This window comes from Schistocerca cancellata, chromosome 1 (assembly GCF_023864275.1).
Source record: "Schistocerca cancellata isolate TAMUIC-IGC-003103 chromosome 1, iqSchCanc2.1, whole genome shotgun sequence".
In the NCBI taxonomy this organism is placed as follows: domain Eukaryota; kingdom Metazoa; phylum Arthropoda; class Insecta; order Orthoptera; family Acrididae; genus Schistocerca; species Schistocerca cancellata.
Window position 1 is genome coordinate 762576282 of NC_064626.1, and position 19524 is coordinate 762595805.

The 19524-nt window shown below is 39.2% G+C and overlaps 1 protein-coding gene across 2 annotated transcripts in view; it reads left to right on the top strand.

Annotated features, from left to right (window-relative positions):
• LOC126186750 (protein SDA1 homolog) overlaps window positions 1-1095 on the top strand; it is a 200755-nt gene extending 199660 nt beyond the window's left edge. For both annotated transcript variants that reach the window (XM_049928238.1, XM_049928237.1), the window contains one exon: window positions 473-1095. In XM_049928238.1, the coding sequence (XP_049784195.1) occupies window positions 473-517 (45 nt within the window). In that variant the 3' untranslated portion in view covers window positions 518-1095. The remainder of the gene's footprint in view (window positions 1-472) is intronic.
• Window positions 1096-19524: the final 18429 nt, after the last annotated feature.

Here is a 19524-nt window from a genome sequence, read left to right on the forward strand (position 1 = left end):
TGATTATGTCAATTTCTTGGGAAGGCCTATGTTAATGTGAGCATTACTTGTCATAGCTTCTAGCAGTGTGCTTCATTTGTTCGCAGAGAATTACTTAGTTTCATTGGGAGCATGTCCTTAATTTTAGTCAAAAGTGTGATACACATCTTGGTAAAGTGTTAGAATTACTCAACAATATATAAAAAAATGAGCACAACTTTCTCGAGTAGCAGAGCTATGCATCCAGTCCCACCCATTGTTTGACTTTTGAACGGGGGTCACAGTGTTGTACTCAGTGGTCTACTGATTCAGTTGTAACAGTGCAAAAATTTCCAAACACTCATAGCTGAGCTCTACAAGTGTCTGAGGTGCTTTGTATAAAGATGTTCATAAATTATGGTGATGTCATAAGTTATTTAAATAATAGTGCTCAAAGAAGCAATGAATTTCATTTTGTAATGTATTACAATTTGTAATTGGTTCTGTTTTTCAGATTGCCCTACGAAACCATTTGCTGAAACTTAGGAAATTTAAGTAAAATAAGAATGACTTATGTCAGCGGACAGCTACGTGTAGTGCAGTGTTGCTGGGAGATCGATCAGAGAGCTTCATGTGTCAGCCAACTGTTCCATCAGTACTTGTTGTTGTGAAAACCAAGAATCCTACAAAAGCTGTAAATGAGGATTACTTACAGTAGTTTCTAAGTGCTGATTTACTGTTTGATATTCTGCCTTATAAGAGGACAATTTTTTACAATGAGTATCTGGAACTTGGGTGTAGTTGAAACTGTATTCGTTTCAGCAGTTCCCTGCTTCTTTTCTTACCATTGACAATAAAAACTCATTTGATAAAGAAGTACAAGAAGAGAGAGCTGACAAATTCCTTTGTTCGATTCGTTTATTGCAATTCACTCTGATCTTGGAAGATTGTCACCATCAATATTTGTGAAATGTGGACGAATGCTGTAAAATATTATCTTGTAATAAATGTGCAATCAGGATATAAGTTCCTTTCATCTGGTTGAGAAGAGTGTTTATATTTCCCCTTTGTAAATGTTTGCCATGCAGGCATACTGCATTTACCTACAGATTTTCTCTGTAATTATGATATATATTATAGAAAATACTGAGAGACACTTCTTCTGCATTATTTATTTTTTGTGGCCCGTATACTTCCATCAAATTAAAGCTGAAAGAAAGAAGGTGAATTGTCTCCATCATTGGATGGAAACAGTCAGCAGTGTATTCTAGCACAAATAACAAAATCTAGCACACTTTTTGCTTTAATCTTTTGCATTATTGCAAATTCACTAAAAGGTGTCACATTAATAATAGTTAACCAGGAATAATACACATAAATACTTCATAGTGTCTAACACTGAAACTATCAGTAGTAATTTTTTAATATAGATCACCCATTTTCAGTTGAGAAATAAAGATACATAGGGCAAAACACTATTTGAATTAATGAGAGTTGCATCAACATTCCAACCAATCCAAGAATGGAAATTCCTGGATAGAGCAATACGTAAAATAAAAGAAACACAGCCAATAAGCTGCAATGGATCGATGTGTGGAGCGCAGTAACGCATAACAGGAAACAGCATTCACACTAATTTTTGAGCACCAGCTCCTTTTCCAGCAATAGTACACACACACAGCCGCACGGTCTAAGGCACCTTGCCACGGTCGCACATCTCCCCCCCCCCCCCCCCCCCCCCCCCCCAATCGGTGGTTCGAGTCCTTCCTTGGGCATGGGTGTGTGTGTTGTCCTTAGTGTAAGTAAGTTTAAGTTAGATTAAGTAGTGTATAAGCCCAGGGACCATTGACCTCAGCACATTTACACACACACACACACACACACACACACACACACACTTGTGGCCATGGCATGAGTTGAGACCAAACAAAAATGTAAACTGCTGCCTTATCTGAAAGATTTTGTTAGTGGATGACTAAAACAAAAAAGGAAGTAGCTTTCAAGGTATGCACACTCGCCATTTTTTAGTTCACCCTAATAACCACTCTATGAATAAGTAAATTAAATACTGAAACATTGGAAGAGGTATATTTAGAAGCAAGCATGAATTAGAAGCTCCCAAAGTGTATGGTAATATTTATATTCAGACTTGAAGAAATTTTCCCTTAAGTATTTCCACACAATCACAAAATCAAAATAACTAGATGACCAAATCAATAAGAAAATTGCAACTCTTAAGCATGTCATCAGAAAAGAAAACAATCAAAGGGATTCCACACTCCCGAGTAACAGCTACTGCTACCGCTAGCGTTACTGCTACTACTACAACCACCACTGCTGCTACACGTTCCAAACAGTATACATAAAATATTACTAGCTGCAAAAAAACTACTTATAACCAAATATAGAAAGTGCAGAAAACAAAATCGGATATGTCTAGAATTTTAGCAGACAGGAAGCAAAAAACTATTGACATTAACTTACAAATTAAGCTCAGTGGTATCAAAATACAAGAGTAAAAAAGCAGAAAATTTTGAAAATGAATACAACATTGCTATCAAGTTATAAAAGAATTTTGACAAAACACTGAATTCCATACTGAACTCAAATGTAACTGCTATTAACAAAGGGGAATGAACTTACCAATGTTGTGTGTAACCTAAAACTTAGAAGTTCAGTTGGTTTAGATAAAGTACCTGTGTACTTGTTTAAGTATAAAAGATCCATTAGTCATAAATTAAATTTCAGTACAGATTGCTTTCTAGTGTTCCTGAAAATGCTCAGTCCTGCCTCTTCATGAGACGAATGTTTCAGAATATACAGAAAATTATGCACCCATATCATTACTGCAGAACTTTTCTGAGATAATAGAAACTATCATGAGAAACAGACCCATGGGGTACATAAAGAAGTACACTCTTTTAAGTTAAGATTACCTTGGATTCAGTCCTTGAATAATTCAGATCAGCAACAGCCCATTTCACCAATGTTGTTTAAGCAGCACTGGACAGAGGAAATCATGTAACTGACATTTTCCTCAACTTGAGTAAGCTTTGGCATAGTAGACCACAAAGTATTACGAAACAAAATCAATGCATTAGAAATAAAGGGATTAACAAATAAGAGATATAATCATGCCTGAAAAATTGAATACACTGAACATAAGTATCTCAAATAAAATCATTCCACACTATAAAACACATTTTTTGCTATCTGTAAGGGTGTGCTGAAAAGTAATGCCTCTGAATTTCTTATGCAAAAAATCTTAAAGCTTTCTTAAATAAAACAAATTTTATTAACATTCTACATCTTTATTCTTCATGTGTACATATTTATTTCTCAACTTATTCATCCTGACAATGAACACATTTCTCCCAAAGAGAGACTAGGTTATTGATACTGCCATGTACAAAGTTTGACTTTGTTGATGCAGCTGCAGCCTCACCTCTGCTTGCACCACTTCATCACAAGCAAAGTGAGGTCCTCAAAGGTGTTACTTAAGTTTTGGAAACAGAAGAAAATCAGGAGGGGGCCAAGCCGGAAGTGTATGGAGAATGATCGAGGGAGCCCTTGCTCGTTGTGTTACAATTCGGAGCCCTAAATCACAAAGTCTGCAAGCATATAGACATGAAGAATAAAGATGTAGAATGTTAATAATGTTTGTTCTATTTAAAAAGGATTAAGATTTTTCACATAATAAATGTTGATGCATTACTTTTCACTGTGTCCTCGTAATATACAATAACACAGGAGTTCCTCAAGGAAGCGTACTGGGCCTGATACTGTTACTAATACAAAACCATCCTCAAAGTGTAAAGTGTAGGAAAATAAAACTTTTTGATTATGGCAGCAACATACTGATTAGTGACAAGCCATTGAAATGTTAAGGGGCAAAGATGAATAAATGATCAGACATGTTTGCAGGAAGACAGAAAACAATAAATTAACCCTAAATACACAAAGACTCTTTTCAGTATTAGCTTCCACATAAACAGAAAGCCCAATAATACCAATACAGAAATGAAATATGATATTGTGAAACCCATATCAAACAAAAAATTTCTAGGAATCCATATTCACGCACAGCTAAGTGGGCTGAACATATTACAATGCTGGCAAAGCCAATTGCAACAACAGGCCATGCTCTCAAAATGATAACTTCTGTATGTAGTGAGAGAGTGCAGGATTCAGCAGAATTAGATTTTGGGAAATTTCATGTACACATTAAAATTTGGAAAATTTCTGTAGCCTAGTTGACCATAAATGAACTAGCCTGTGTTAAAGAAATTGTATTGTTTGCTTTCATAACAAATGAAAAGACAGAAATGTGCAAGTAGTCTGGGAAGCTGTGTTTATTTCTAAGTGGATAATATTTTTCTTGTCTTTTGATACTTGTTTTGTGTTTTAATATCTTGTTTGAGGTACCCATTGGTCAAAATGATATGGATGGTGTTAGCCAATAGAAATGTCAACATCACAGCAGATGCCATAGAAAAGGAATTTGAGAAATTGCTTGATGCTGAAATCATTCTGCTTACACTCTACTTACATTTGTATATTTAGTTATGTATTTACGCACATCAAAAAAAGTTTTGCAACACCCCGATTCCCAAAACTCCTGATGATAGACGTGGGCTTTGGATATTGTATGACAGACACAGTCCCTTTGACTGTTCAGAGATGTCACTAAACCTGCCCAAAGATGTAAACAACCATGCATGAGCAGCACCTATTAGATGGAGGGGGTCCAACAGCCAATCAGTTACAGTCATTCCACCATAAAGGAGGTACACAGCTCGTGTAGTTCAACCATGCCTAGACGGTCGATACTGCAGTTTTATCGTGTCCGCATTGTTACTTTGTGCCAGGAAGGGCTCTCAACAAGAGAAGTGTCCAGGTGTCTCAAAGTGAACCAAAGCGATGCTGTTTGGACATGGAGGAGATACAGAGAAACAAGAGCTATTGATGACATGCTTCGCTCAGGGCACCCTAGGGCTACTACTGCAGTGGATGACCGCTACCTACGGATTATGGCCTAGAGGAACCCTGACAGCAACGCCACCATGTTGAATAATGCTATTCGTGCATCCACAGGACGTCTTGTTATGACTCAAACTGTGCGCAATAGGCTGCATGATGTGCAACTTCACTCCCGACATCCATGGCAAGGTCCATCTTTGCAGCCATGACACCATGCAGCACAGTACAGATGGACCCAACAACATGCTGAATGGACCGCTCAGGATTGGCATCACGTTATCTTCACCAATGAGGGTCGCATATGCCTTCAACCAGACAATCGTCAGAGACATGTTTGGAGGCAACCTGGTCTGGCTGGACACCTTAGATGCACTGTCCAGCAAGTGCAGCAAGGTGGAGGTTCCCTGCTGTTTTGGAGTGGCATTATGCGGGGCCGGCGTACGCTGCTGGTGGTCATGGAAGGTTCTGTAACAACTGTACAATATGTGAATGCCATCCTCCGACCGATAGTGCAACCATATCGGCAGCATATTGGCGCGGTATTCGTCTTCATGGACGACAGTTCGCACCTCCATCGTGCGCATCTTTTGAATGACTTCCTTCAGGATAATGACATTGCTCGACTAGAGTGGTCAGCATGTTCTTCAGGCATGAACCCTATCAAATATGCCTGGGATAGATTGAAAAGGGCGGTTTATGGATGACGTGACCCACCAACCACTCTGAGGGGTCTACACTGAATCGCCATTGAGTGGGACAATCTGGGCCAACAGTGCCTTGATCAACTTGTGGATAATATGACAAGATGAATACAGGCATGCATCAATGCAAGAGGACGTGCTACTGGGTATTAGAGGTATCGGTGTCTACAGCAATCTGGACCACCACCTCTGAAGGTCTCGCTTTATGGTGGTACAACATGCAATGTATGGTTTTCATGAGCAATAAAAAGGGTGGAAATGATGTTTGTGTTGATCTCTGAGCCAATTTTCTGCACAGGTTCCAGAACTCTCGAAACCGAGGTGATGCAAAACTTTTTTTGATGTGTGTATTATTTTTTCTTATAAAGCCAACGGTAAAGTAGCAAGCTATTTTGAGCCAGAGATAAAGTTTTGATACGAAAAAGGAAATACGGTTTTCAATTGATTAATTTCTGTACCTTCACCTGTTTGTTTCTGTTAGTGGTAGCTTGCGGACGTATGACTAGGTCCGCCGTGCCGGTATTGTTTGAAAATGTGTGTTACAACCGTACATTAAAAAGTGTTAGGCTATTAAAGTTACTGGAAGGCAAGTTTATTCATATACATATTTATATCGGTATCACCCATCTGTTTATCATTTCGCCCGCGCCGAGAATTCTGCAGCATGAGGTTCACATCATACAAGATGAATTTGCGTGAGTAGCGGAGGGGCGATCCTGTACCACTTAGAATAATATAAAGATGAAGGTCGTACTTGTGGCAATAGGCGACAATGACAGACACAGTAGGCCCACAGAACGATAAATGAGCTGTCGATCGCTTTTGCATGTAGATGTACATGTCTGTGTTTCTCACGTGTGAATCTGTGTGTTTATGTTCTTTTGATACCAACGTGGTAAGCTGCAATTCTATCCAATGTCACAAGTGTTTCTTCACGAATGTGTTTAGATTAGATTTACTTTCATTCCAATTGATCCGTAGTGAGGAGGTCCTCCATGATGTGCAACATGTCAGAAAATGTTGTAGCTTGCCACTCGATTCTCGGTTTTTGTCCATACTTGCGCTTATTTTAGAATCATTTTTAGAAAAATATATGCCTTCTGATGCTACACAATCCTTTGGAGGCAAGGAAATAACTCAAATATATCGTAAATTACGTAGGAAATGGATGCAAAACACACATTATGCTTACGACGGGTCTGACGTTCACCTTATTCGCCACTTGGAGCGCTAGTGTCGCTCCATCTGTCGAACGGTAACAACATTTTCAGCAGTGAGCGTCGCGACTGTTATGTTAGACTGTGGCCAAAACTAAAAGCACGACTGAAGCAATAGTTTTTCAAGAGAAGGACAAGGATTGCTGTATGGTGAAAAAAGAGTTTGGTTTCATCTCAGCATAGTCAGAAGTGGGACAACTCAGAAGATGTCATTAGTTTTCTGCAACAGACGTTTTGTAAGCATTAGTTATGGAACTATATACAAAAAGAGAGAAAAATCAACTAACTCTTACCTGGCACTCTAATTATGTATTCACAAAAGGGTCATAAATAAGGAAACATTAAATGCTTTTCAGACAGCACTATCTGCAGGAATATGACAGCCTGGATTGCAGAAAATGGCACCGACTGGTGCATTTAATGACTTTTCCAGATAATCAAAGCCAAATTTGTGTATATATATATATATATTTCTTGGTATATATATATATATATATATATATATATATATATATATATATATATATATATATATATATATATATATATATATATACACACACACCAAGAAATGCCCTGCAAATGTGTCACAACACAACCACAGTGTGAAAGAAAGAACATAATATGGTACTGTTTGTCCACGATAAGTTGACGACTGGCGCTGTGGCTGTTACGGACGGCGGAGCCCTGCATTAGAGCTGTGATGGGGAGAGGAACGGTGAGGGGAAGGCAGCGTTTTCTACTTAACACGAAATCGGAGGCGACACTCGCAAATGTATTGTCCACTTAAGTGACACTTCCGCCATATCAGAAATCACATAATTTGTTGACATATTAACGCTCGAGAGTTTTACCTATAACTTATGTATTATTTATTTGTCGAAAATAATGAGAAATAAAAGTGGCTAAATGTACAGCTCATAACACTATGAATCAAAATTCAAAAACTGATTTTTGCAATCTACTTGCATACTGTATTGATTAAACATAGCACAGAATAGTGAAAATAACGTTGACTAAAGGCGACTGCCATTTGTGTTTTACTCAAGAACTTCATTGTCATCATCATAATCACATGAGGACGGGTTGTTGATGATAGCTTCATTGATGGCTGCTTCCATTATTGTCTCGTGTCCAATACTCTTCCTCCAGCTGCGGTACTTTCCTGCAGTAACCTTGCCAACACTGTGTGGTAGGTTAAAAGAAAGCAGCATTAACAAGATTCTGCAGTCTTTCCTTCGACATGTTACCCTTGACGTTGTCCATAAAATTTTGTCTTAATTTGGCCCATACCAATTCTATCGGGTTTAGATCGCAGTTGTAGGGCGGTTAACGGACTACTTTGTGGTCTCTGCTCTCAGAAATCTTATCCACGATGTACACTTTCACGATTGGTTTGTTTTCTCTTATTTTAGATAACAGTTCAGCCTTCGTTAATGGGTCGTTGCCGTTTATTTGCCTGTGTTGCAACCACTCCAAATTCGCAATCCTGAGATAATATTTACTAGGCATGCTGTCGAACTTGCTGCTGTGGTATGGCGCTTTATCCATACAGAATTCGGTGGAATATTAGTATCCATCATATCTGCTGCAACGCCCCCCCCCCCCCCCCCCGCTTTATCACGTGCCACCACCACCCGTAGACTTCAAGAAATGCGAAAGTTAGCAGAAACAGTGTCTTGCATGAAACTTCCTGACAACTTAAAATTGCATTCCAGACTGGGTTCCCAGTTTCGAGACAAGGCCTCGCACACAGTTTTAACTTGTCTGGAGGTTTAAAGACGGCGCACACTCCACTGCAGGATAAAAATTAGTTCTAGTTTCTTGGATTGTGCTGCAAGTACTGGCCCTATTTGTCATTTCATGATAGTTTTTCTGAAACTTACAGAAGCTGTATGTATTCAGCGCTGGTGCGGAAATATCAGTATCAAAAAGGAGCATGATACAAAGACAGATGGCCTGAAAAACAAATTTGATATTGTAAAGCATAAACACATAACTGGCACCACCAGTGAAGGAAGTGAGAAATGAGTTTACCGATCACTTTGTTTCATCAGAAGGGAAAGTAGAATGGCGGTACAGACGTCTTTAAATTTTATCTGATTTTTAAAAATGTTACTATAAATAGAAATACATTATATTTTTTGTGTAAGTACTAAATATTGATTACAAAAATCGAAGTGTAAGGGGGTTGTTTGAGTTGTTGCCCCTGATGATAATTGTGCGAAATATTTGTCAGGATTTTTAAGTGGTGGATCCTTGGTGTATGGCAATATGCGAACACGAGAAATAAGTCTAAACAGTTTTATTAACAAAATCGGATTATAAAACATGCATGCTACATGCACCCACCAATATCCTAATTACGGTTGTATTGAAAGGCTCCATGGTGAGCTAAGAAAAGAGAGATATTCGCACCCGAGGCCATGATAGTTAATACGTTGCACTGCGGATGGCGGTCAGTGGCTTACTGCTGCATCGCACTGCAGCCCGACACACATGTACTGACCAAGCAAATTGTCAGCATTCCAGACAGGTCGGCTAGCGAGCGCGTGTTATGTACCATATGGCTATGTGCAACCCGTGGACCCTTACATCACTCTCCCCAGAGAAGAAGAGCAACCATACGTGGCTCAAAATGACCTCCTGGGCGTTATGAATTTATTTCGCCAATTGTGGCATCAGAAGGCATTGCAACATACATTTCATTTGCAGTCACAGTAACGTTCGGTACAGAGAAGCGTGCCTTCAGGAGGACAATTTCATACATGACAAATGCAGGTGACAAAAGACAAATTAATAAAAGCAGTAAAAACACAATACTGACAATCAAGTATGCATCAACATTACTGGATGAATCAAAGGACTTAATTCTATTCGCTGCTTCAATGAAGTTTATTTCATTATTGGAAAAGATTAAATTTTCATGGATGTCCTTAATTAAATTATAGTCTTCAGAAAAACTTGATAAGGAATGCTTTCAATATGTTAATGTGTATGAATCATTGTAATAAACAGATAACATTCTTGTTAATGGCAAATGTCCAGTTGCATGAAATGTAGTTGGCAATATACCAGGATGTTAAATAGTTCACATGCTAAATCACAATGTGTGGCATTCGAGATTAATCCAATATTATTCAATTTGAATGTAAAGGGTAAATGTGACATCAAGGGTGGAGTTAAATGAGAAAATTATACCTTCAGAACATCATTTAAGAAATGGATGAGAAAGATTAGTGCTTCAACGAAACCAACAGCTGATTCTACTGCTTCCTGAAACGTTTTACATGGTGCGAATCGAACAGCTTTGCTTACTTCCTCACCATACAACCCATGAATGAATGTGTCCAAGGCTCTCGGGTCGGCTTCGAACAACTGAATGCGATTTTCATTTTCATCTTCTACTAACTCGTACGTTTGAGCGTTGATGTTTCGAATTCTGTAGGCAAACTGCTCAATACATTGGTCTCGTCGCATTCGCAAACTGTGAAGCTGTTCTCTGTAAAATTTGATGACGTTTTTACGTTTAGACCTCTCAACAACAACCGTTCTAAACTCATTGTAATCTTCTGTTTTCGCGCAAGTAGGCTCCGCGCTAATGAAATCTTGTGCTGCTCCCTGAATTCTTAATTTGGCATCCACTAGCTTATCGCCTACTACAGTAGTACAAGTCTATATGTCAACTAGCTCTGCAGATGATAAAGAAATTGATGAAATGGATGATGAGATAAAAAGGAATTATTCAGGTAATGAAGGGAGACGAAAATTTAATAGTCATGGGTGACTGGAACACGAGAGTAGGAAAAGGGAGAGAAGGAAACATAGTAGGTGAATATGGATGGGGGTAAGAAATGAAAGAGGAAGCCGTCTGGTAGAATTTTGCACAGAGCATAAATTAATCATAGCCAACACTTGGTTCAAGAATCATGAAAGAAGGTTGTATACATGGAAGAACCCTGGAGATACTAAAAGGTATCAGATAGATTATATAATGGTAAGACAGAGATTTAGGAACCAGGTTTTAAATTGTAAGACATTTCCAGGGGCAGATGTGGACTCTGACCATAATCCATTGGTTATGAACTGTAGATTAAAACTGAATACAGGGAGCGAATGGCTATTTACAATTTGTACAGAAACCAGATGGCAGTTCTCAGAGTCGAGGGGCATGAAAGGGAAGCAGTGGTTGGGAAGGGAGTAAGACAGGGTTGCAGCCTCTCCCCGATGTTATTCAATCTGTATATTGAGCAAGCAGTAAAGGAAACAAAAGAAAAATTCGTAGTAGGTATTAAAATCCATGGAGAAGAAATAAGAACTTTGAGGTTCGCCAATGACACTGTAATTCTGTCAGAGACAGCAAATGACTTGGAAGAGCAGTTGAACGAAATGGACAGTGTCTTGAAAGGAGGATATAGGATGAACATCAACAAAAGCAAAATGAGGATAATGGAATGTAGTCGAATTAAGTTAGGTGATGCTGAGGGAATTAGATTAGGAAATGAAACACTTAAAGGAGTTTTGCTATTTGGGGAGCAAAATAACTGATGATGGTCGAAGTAGAGAGAATATAAAATGTAGACTGGCAATGGCAAGGAAAGCTTTTCTGAAGAAGAGAAATTTATTAACATCGAGTATAGGTTTAAGTGTCAGGGAGTCGTTTCCTAAAGTATTTGTATGGAGTGTAGCCATATATGGAAGTGAAACATGGACGATAAATAGTTTGGACAAGAAGAGAATAGAAGCTTTCGAAATGTGGTGCTACAGAAGAATGCTGAATGAGGAGGTATTGAATAGGATTGGGGAGAAGAGAAGTTTGTGACACAACTTGACCAGAAAAAGGGATCGGTTGGTAGGACATGTTCTGAGGCATCAAGGGTTCACAAATTTAGCATTGGAGGGCAGCGTGGAGGGTAAAAACCGTAGAGGGAGACCAAGAGATGAATACACTAAACAGATTCAGAAGGATGTAGGTTGCAGTAAGTACTGGGAGATGAAGAAGCTTGCACAGGATAGAGTAGCATGGAGAGCTGCATCAAACCAGTCTCAGGACTGAAGATCAGAACAACAACAGCTTATTGGAATCTGTCCAGGATCCTAACAGGGCAGCACCTTCAAGTTTACAAAATAACATCTTCACATCAACTTCGTATTTCCCGCTAAACACTGGTACTGATGGTAATAATGAAACATTCTTTATTGTAGTTGTACCTGTACTGCATGAACTATCATTTGACAAGTCTTTCAGAATGTTATGCTCGCTTGTTTTTGCTTTTAACTACCGAATCTCTTCTTGCAGTCCATTAATAACAGTTTGTAGGTCGACAACGTTACTCTGACATTTCATCATTGCGACATTTCGTCTAATTTAACGCCAGCGAGTCACTCAAATGAAAAATAAAAATCCATCACTGCCTTTTGTATTCTAGGCAAACTGGAGTACACCAACCTGAATTCCAGCATTCGATGTCCCTATGTAGTTGAAGATGTTCACGCTGCTGCTCAAAGTTCACGTTGTGCTGCACCTGTTCAGGACTGTAGATTTTTCTTAATTGTCCCCATGCTGACACCACTTCTATAAGGGGATGTTTGAGTTGTTTCTGCGGATGATAATTAGACGAAATATTTGGAAGGATTTGTAAGTGGTGGGTCCTTGAGGTATGGCAATACGCGAACACGAGAAGTAAATTTAAACAGTTTTATTAACAAATGCGGATTATAAAACACGCACGCTATGTGCACCCATCATCACTGTGTCTGACGTCCTAATTACGGTCGTATCGAAAGGCTCCATGGTGAGCTAAGAAGAGAGACATATTCGCGCCCAAGGCCACGCTATTTAATACAGCGCGCTGCGGACGGCAGCCAGTGGCTTACTGCTGTGTCGCACTGTGGCCAGACACACGTGTACTGACCAAGCAAATTGTCAGCATTCCAGACAGGTCGGCTGGCGAGCACTTGTTATGTACTGTACGGCTGTGAGCAACCCGTAGATTCTTACATAAGAGTAATTAAAAGGCAGTCTCTTGATGACATACCACACTACATTTTTATTTCCTGTTATCGAATATTTGATTATACAATAGACGAGGATGTTCGAAATTTGCGTACGATACGCTCAAAGTTTTTAATGTAAGTGAAGTCTGCTGGTTTTAGTTAACTAAATAATGTTTCTTGGTAACATCAATATGTACTCCTTTAACATTTTTCCTACTTTCTCATTTTGTCTTTCGTGACGATTTTTATTTATTAATAATGACGCAACAACAGCTCTACGTCTCTGGTTTTTAAGAATAACTGCGTTGCCCCAAGAAGTACTTGCAACTACTCCATGAAATGAATTTGCTTCAATGACTTGAAGAAGTATTTTTAGTAAGTTTTTGTTTTAACCTAAAAACCTCAGTGTATACATATAGAAGATAACTGGTAGTGGACACAAGGCTTTCATAATACTTCGTGTCTGTGGCAGCTTGCCGTAGGCAGCATTCAGATACAAATGAATATCTTTCAAGTAGGTCGATTTTCTCCTCTTCTGACAGCAGTAGCGAAATCGCCAAATTATTGTGGCCAAACTGTTTACTGATGAATTGAAAAAATGAGAATGCATCGTATTGATATTACATGATCACTACACAACAGCAATAGATCCCAGTACAAAGGAAGTGTTCTAAAGCAGATATTTAGAAGTAAAAGGACGTTATAGAAAGTATGCTGAAGAAGCCAGAAAGCAAAGCAATGATAGGTTCATTGAAGGAGCTCACAACTCATGCAAGGCAGCCTGGGACCTGATCAATGAAAACAGGAAGAAAACCGCTTCTCCCTCAAACACGTGTAGTCCAGATTACGTTAACAGTTATTTTATTTGCGTTGGAAAACACTATAAGTATAATCCCAGACCACAATATTGACTCTGCAGCTGCTGTAATAAATAACAAAAGGAACTGGAAGGAAATACATGTTATATAATAAAGATTGTAAAGTCTTATAAGCCTTCTGGTAGTCAGGATGAATACAAGATGTCTATTAATATCCTCCAGGAAATTATCTATGGAATTGCTGAACTGTTGACTATGGTAATTAATAAGTGTTTTGTTGCTGGTGTATTTCCAAATTTTCTGAAACTTGCACAGACAGTAACCGTCTATAAAAAGAGTGACTCAGCTATGGTAGCAAGCTTCAGACCAATCTCAATCATTCCAGTCTTTGATAAAAACATTGAGACTGGAATGAAAGAGAAAATATCAAATTAATTTGAAGTTAACGAAATTTTCACAGATGCACAGCATGGTTTTCAGAAAGGCAAATCTAAAATTAACAGCAGCACTAGATCTCTTTACTATGATAAACATAGCTTTGAGAACAAAGAATCTGTAACGCTGACACTTTACGACCTTAGTAATGCCCTTGACTGCATTCCTCGTAAGGTACTCCTAAAGAAGCTTTTAACGAAATCTGCTGTTATTTTCGTTAAAGAATAATAATAATAATTATTGCTTTTAGTTACTTAATTTGCCTCTCTTTAACTGTCTTCTGTAAGTACGAACTTTGTTGTAGAACCTCTCTCTTATTTATGTGTGGTAATAAAAAAATTCACTTTCAAAAGAATTACGTACATTTAAGAATTACGTGAACTCACATTAACTGATTAAGAATACTTAGTTGAGAATCAAATCCTTTAGATAACTCGGCCTTGGCACACATTTTCTAAATGCAGTGGTTTTTTTTGTTAAATATTTACTGAATTCTTTCCCGGCGTTAACTATGGAACACAAGATTATCTCTATTATCAGAAAATGGTTAATTATTGCCAAGCCGACATTTAATTATCACTGATCAAACCTACTTCGCTATACATTTAAGTTATTTGAAAGAACCAAAATTGTTAAATTTCAATGTTAACTAACATTAAATATCCGCCTACAAATGCACAAACGTATAATTAGTTTAAAAATTCATCAGTCTCAGGGTCACTGTAAAAGAAGAACATTTTCTTAATTCATAGTTAATTTTTATCTGTTCCCGATTTACGGGTTTGGTTGATTTTTCCTTTAGCGGAACAATTTTTTAAATGTGCCGCCGCTGCAAATCGATCGGTCGCGGCACAGCCCAGCAACACCGCTAAAAATGCTGAAAATTCTTTAGAGAAATTTTATAGATGACATGGGCAAGCTAATTTACATTAATAATACACACTTTTGATAAATTCTGATATATTTAGATCAAACAATAATTCAACTCACATTAATTTGTAACTTCTGCTCTAATGGCGGGCTAAATCTAGACACTGACAAAAGAAGTCTACCCATTCATAAAACGCTTCGACACAGCTTCCTCTCGCATTCAGCTCTACACGGAGAAGACCAAAGAATACGCTGTACATGGTGCTTTTATACTACTGCTGACTATTAACATTTCTTTGTAATTTGACAATATTATTCTCCTCTGGCTAAATTTCACATCTCTGTTATCGCAGATACTGACACATTTCACAATCACATAACAAATATAGAAAAATTACTATACTAAATACAGAGAGAATATTACTACAAAAAATATTACGATAATAACAAATGTCTTTTACACAAAATTCAATAATATTTTTTGTTCAATAATTACGGTATATACAACTTGCTCAGAGCGGCGTATATGGTACAAATAAACTCTTGTTCATTAATAGCGTGAGTTTGCCAGGGAACGTTACATTGCCCCCTGGCAGCATTTGGCAAAGAGTTTCTATACTTTGACACAATGGTGCCAGTAACGTTCTTTACAATTCTGTATTTTTTATGGAATGGCTCTTTTAATTAGTCCCAGGGTTATATATGTTCATGGCTCCCCCATTTGGGCGAAGGCAGACAGGAAACCTGGGCAAAACTGTGCCGGAGCCCAGCCATCCCAGTTGGTTCATGATTAATATTGTCTCTTTAACAGTCATTCATTTGAATTAATTTAGCAGTTTGTCACCAACGGTTACATAACATCACAGTCACATACAGTTCTACGAAAGTTTTTTTTGTGTGTGATTAACAATTCGTTATTATTAATTTTGGGATATACTGCAAGGTCACTTGTACTAGGATATATCACTTAGTTTTTTTTTTTAAAAATCACTTAGCACAGGATCACTTTTCATAATGTTTCCACTACCTACGTGTTACAAATTCATCTCTTGCACTTGTTAGTGTTCATTTTCTCTTATCAGTTTACGGACATACATAATAAATGTTTAATGTTTATCAAAATGGAGTCATTGACATGTTATGCAGTTTATGTAAATATTTTGGAAAAAGTCAGTAATGCTGTAGTTGGTGAGCGGTGCGGAGTAATTGTTGAGCGGCGCTCGGCGCGGCGCGTCGGCTCCGTGTAGGTCACCGCCCCCGGTGTTGTCAGCTACGGCGCGGAGAAGCGTGTGGCTGTCTGGTCTGCTACGGGCTGCTGCGGCCGCTGCATGGCTGATGTAGCCGGATGCGCGTTGTATATCAGCTCGCCCGTGTGACATCTTCTTGCAGTGCTCCAGCAAACATGCAACAAGTTCACAAACAGTGTACTATCCTTATGGGCATTTTTCCTGCTGTAGGAAAAAACGCACACAGTTATTGGCAGTTATTATTCAGTAGGCCTTCACTAGTCTGGTTTGCACAATGTTTCGTTGTCACAGTAACACGTTTTATGGGCACACAATATTTTTCACCATGTCATGACTTGTCATTAGTCACACGCAAGTTTTCACCTTAGGACAAAATGTATCTCTGTAGTCAATGCGCTTTCCTAGCGTCCCTTGACACACAAAGAATTAAAGCTTGACACTAACTTGGTCCACCGTCCGTTATCGGCTCACTGTTCGTGTCGTGCTAGTTCCTTGTCCACTTGCACACACGGCGATGATACAGTTTTTTGTTACTTATACACAACAACTTCGTGGCGTATTGCTGCAGGTTTAACAGTCACTGTCTGTCTCTGCCACACAATACTGCACTTTTGTTTAAGTTCCTTTATTTTTATTTACAATGTCTGTTGTGCAATTTTTGTAACAGCACATTCGTAACTCTTTACCAAGGTGTGTGATATTTGCGTACATGGTAACAAATATTAAAATTTCGTATTAGTTTGCCCAAAAATCATCTATATTCGTGTTCGAGTAGATTTTATTTGTGCATTCCAGCCGGATTCAGGCATATTGTTCAATAACTCCTTTGAAACTGTCTTACTTCACTTGCAAGTTCCTACGTAACTACAGTGTAGTCTCTGTAGGCTAAAATTGACTTGGACTGTATCAGGCTAGCTCCTTTTTTACTGATTGAATCTGCACATGCTTCAATTGAAGCTTCTTTGTGCGTAACTTTGCGCTACTTAAATTTGCAATAAGTTTGCCTCCCATGGTGCCCTCGGGTCACTACTGGGTGCATTATTCTCTCTGATAACATTGGTTAGATAATAAAGTTCTCAGGGTCTCATATTATTGATATTATTCTGGGTTCGAATCTGTCAATCTGACAGCTACACATATATACATATATACACATATAATAGAAAAGATTGTACAAGAAATATTTCAAGTTTGACACACATATAGAATACTATGCAGTACACAAACTAATCATTACTAAAATGTTCCTCCTGACTGATCTCTGTCACAATTTAACACTATAAATAATTGCACTAATCAGGTTATCTGTGCAGACATTTAGAGCATGTTTAAGCTAACATTAATTAAAAGAAGACATAACACAAATATTCATAAACAAAAGAGAAAGTCAATCATATTCTTATAACTAAATACTTCTACACTAGTACATTATCTCTACAGATCACACATCATTAATGTTCATTCATTTACAAAAGAATGGTGTCCACATAGGACTATTAGTCATTTACTGTAGGAATATTTTTACATCCGTACTCTCCATGAGTGGGGATCTGCTAAGAGATAGCTACTATTTCCTTCTTGGACTAAGGAATGGAGCATGAGGCTCGACAGTAGGTTTCGTGAGGTTTCACCTCGATATTGTACTGATATCCCTTAACAATTCCTGTTCGTTCTGAAAATACATCTGCATAGTTAGATAATAACTGTACCAAATTCTGCTGTTGCATTGAGTTCAAATTTTCTGACTGTGATACTTTGTTCACTAGTGCGTCCACATTTGCTTTTAATTGATCACTTTGTACGTCTGGATAATAGAGATTTTGTCCTTGACAATGATTGTCTAAATGTAGTATCCACTGATTCCTACACTTTATGTTAATAGCATTACAATTAGGCACAGGTACCTCTTCAGATCTGAGCATGGACAATTCTATCCTCCTACCAGCGTTCATCAAACTTAATTTTCCCCGAGAAAGGTCGATTACTGCGTCCCTTTCTCTCAAAAAATCTACCCCCAAAATGCAGGCTACCCTTAAACCCTTTACTACCAGGAATGAGCACGCTATGGCTTCTTCCCCTATATACATCTCTACCCGCACTTGGAGTTTAATTATTTGTCGCTGTGCACTTATGGCTCCAGTGACTTTACAATTGTTCACAGGAAAAGACAGCATACGCCTTTCTTTCCCCAGTACTTTGAATAAGTCCATACTCATGACACTGACAGTAGCACCTGTATCTACGATCGCTTGCATATCAATATTGTTAATTTTGATCTCTATTATAGCTTGTACTTTGGCTTTGTGCTCCTTTATGCACGTGGATGGTTCAGTTATCAATTCATGTCCCATCTGTACCCCGTCATTATACCTGAGGATACAGATTCCCAATGTTTTGTTCGGTGTCGGGCTGCTCTCACTCCAAACCTCAGCCGACGATGGAGAGCGTATCTCGGCTGAATCTAGTTTGTTGAATTATTACAGGTGGATGAGTGTGGCTGCTCTGTGTCACTGACCTCCACTATGTGTAAGTTGTGTTGCGTCGGCCGCCACGGTTGCGCAATGGCGCATTTTGTGGTGGCGGTCGGTTATTGTCATATCCTTCACTGTTTGGCCGGTCCGTACTGGGCCTCTGGTTCTGTGGCCAAGTTCGGTTTGCACCATTATACACTCCTGGAAATGGAAAAAAGAACACATTGACACCGTTGTGTCAGACCCACCATACTTGCTCCGGACACTGCGAGAGGGCTGTACAAGCAATGATCACACGCACGGCACAGCAGACACACCAGGAACCACGGTGTTGGCCGTCGAATGGCGCTAGCTGCGCAGCATTTGTGCACCGCCGCCGTCAGTGTCAGCCAGTTTGCCGTGGCATACGGAGCTCCATCGCAGTCTTTAACACTGGTAGCATGCCGCGACAGCGTGGACGTGAACCGTATGTGCAGTTGACGGACTTTGAGCGAGGGCGTATAGTGGGCATGCGGGAGGCCGGGTGGACGTACCGCCGAATTGCTCAACACGTGGGGCGTGAGGTCTCCACAGTACATCGATGTTGTCGCCAGTGGTCGGCGGAAGGTGCACGTGCCCGTCGACCTGGGACCGGACCGCAGCGACGCACGGATGCACGCCAAGACCGTAGGATCCTACGCAGTGCCGTAGGGGACCGCACCGCCACTTCCCAGCAAATTAGGGACACTGTTGCTCCTGGGGTATCGGCGAGGACCATTCGCAACCGTCTCCATGAAGCTGGGCTACGGTCCCGCACACCGTTAGGCCGTCTTCCGCTCACGCCCCAACAT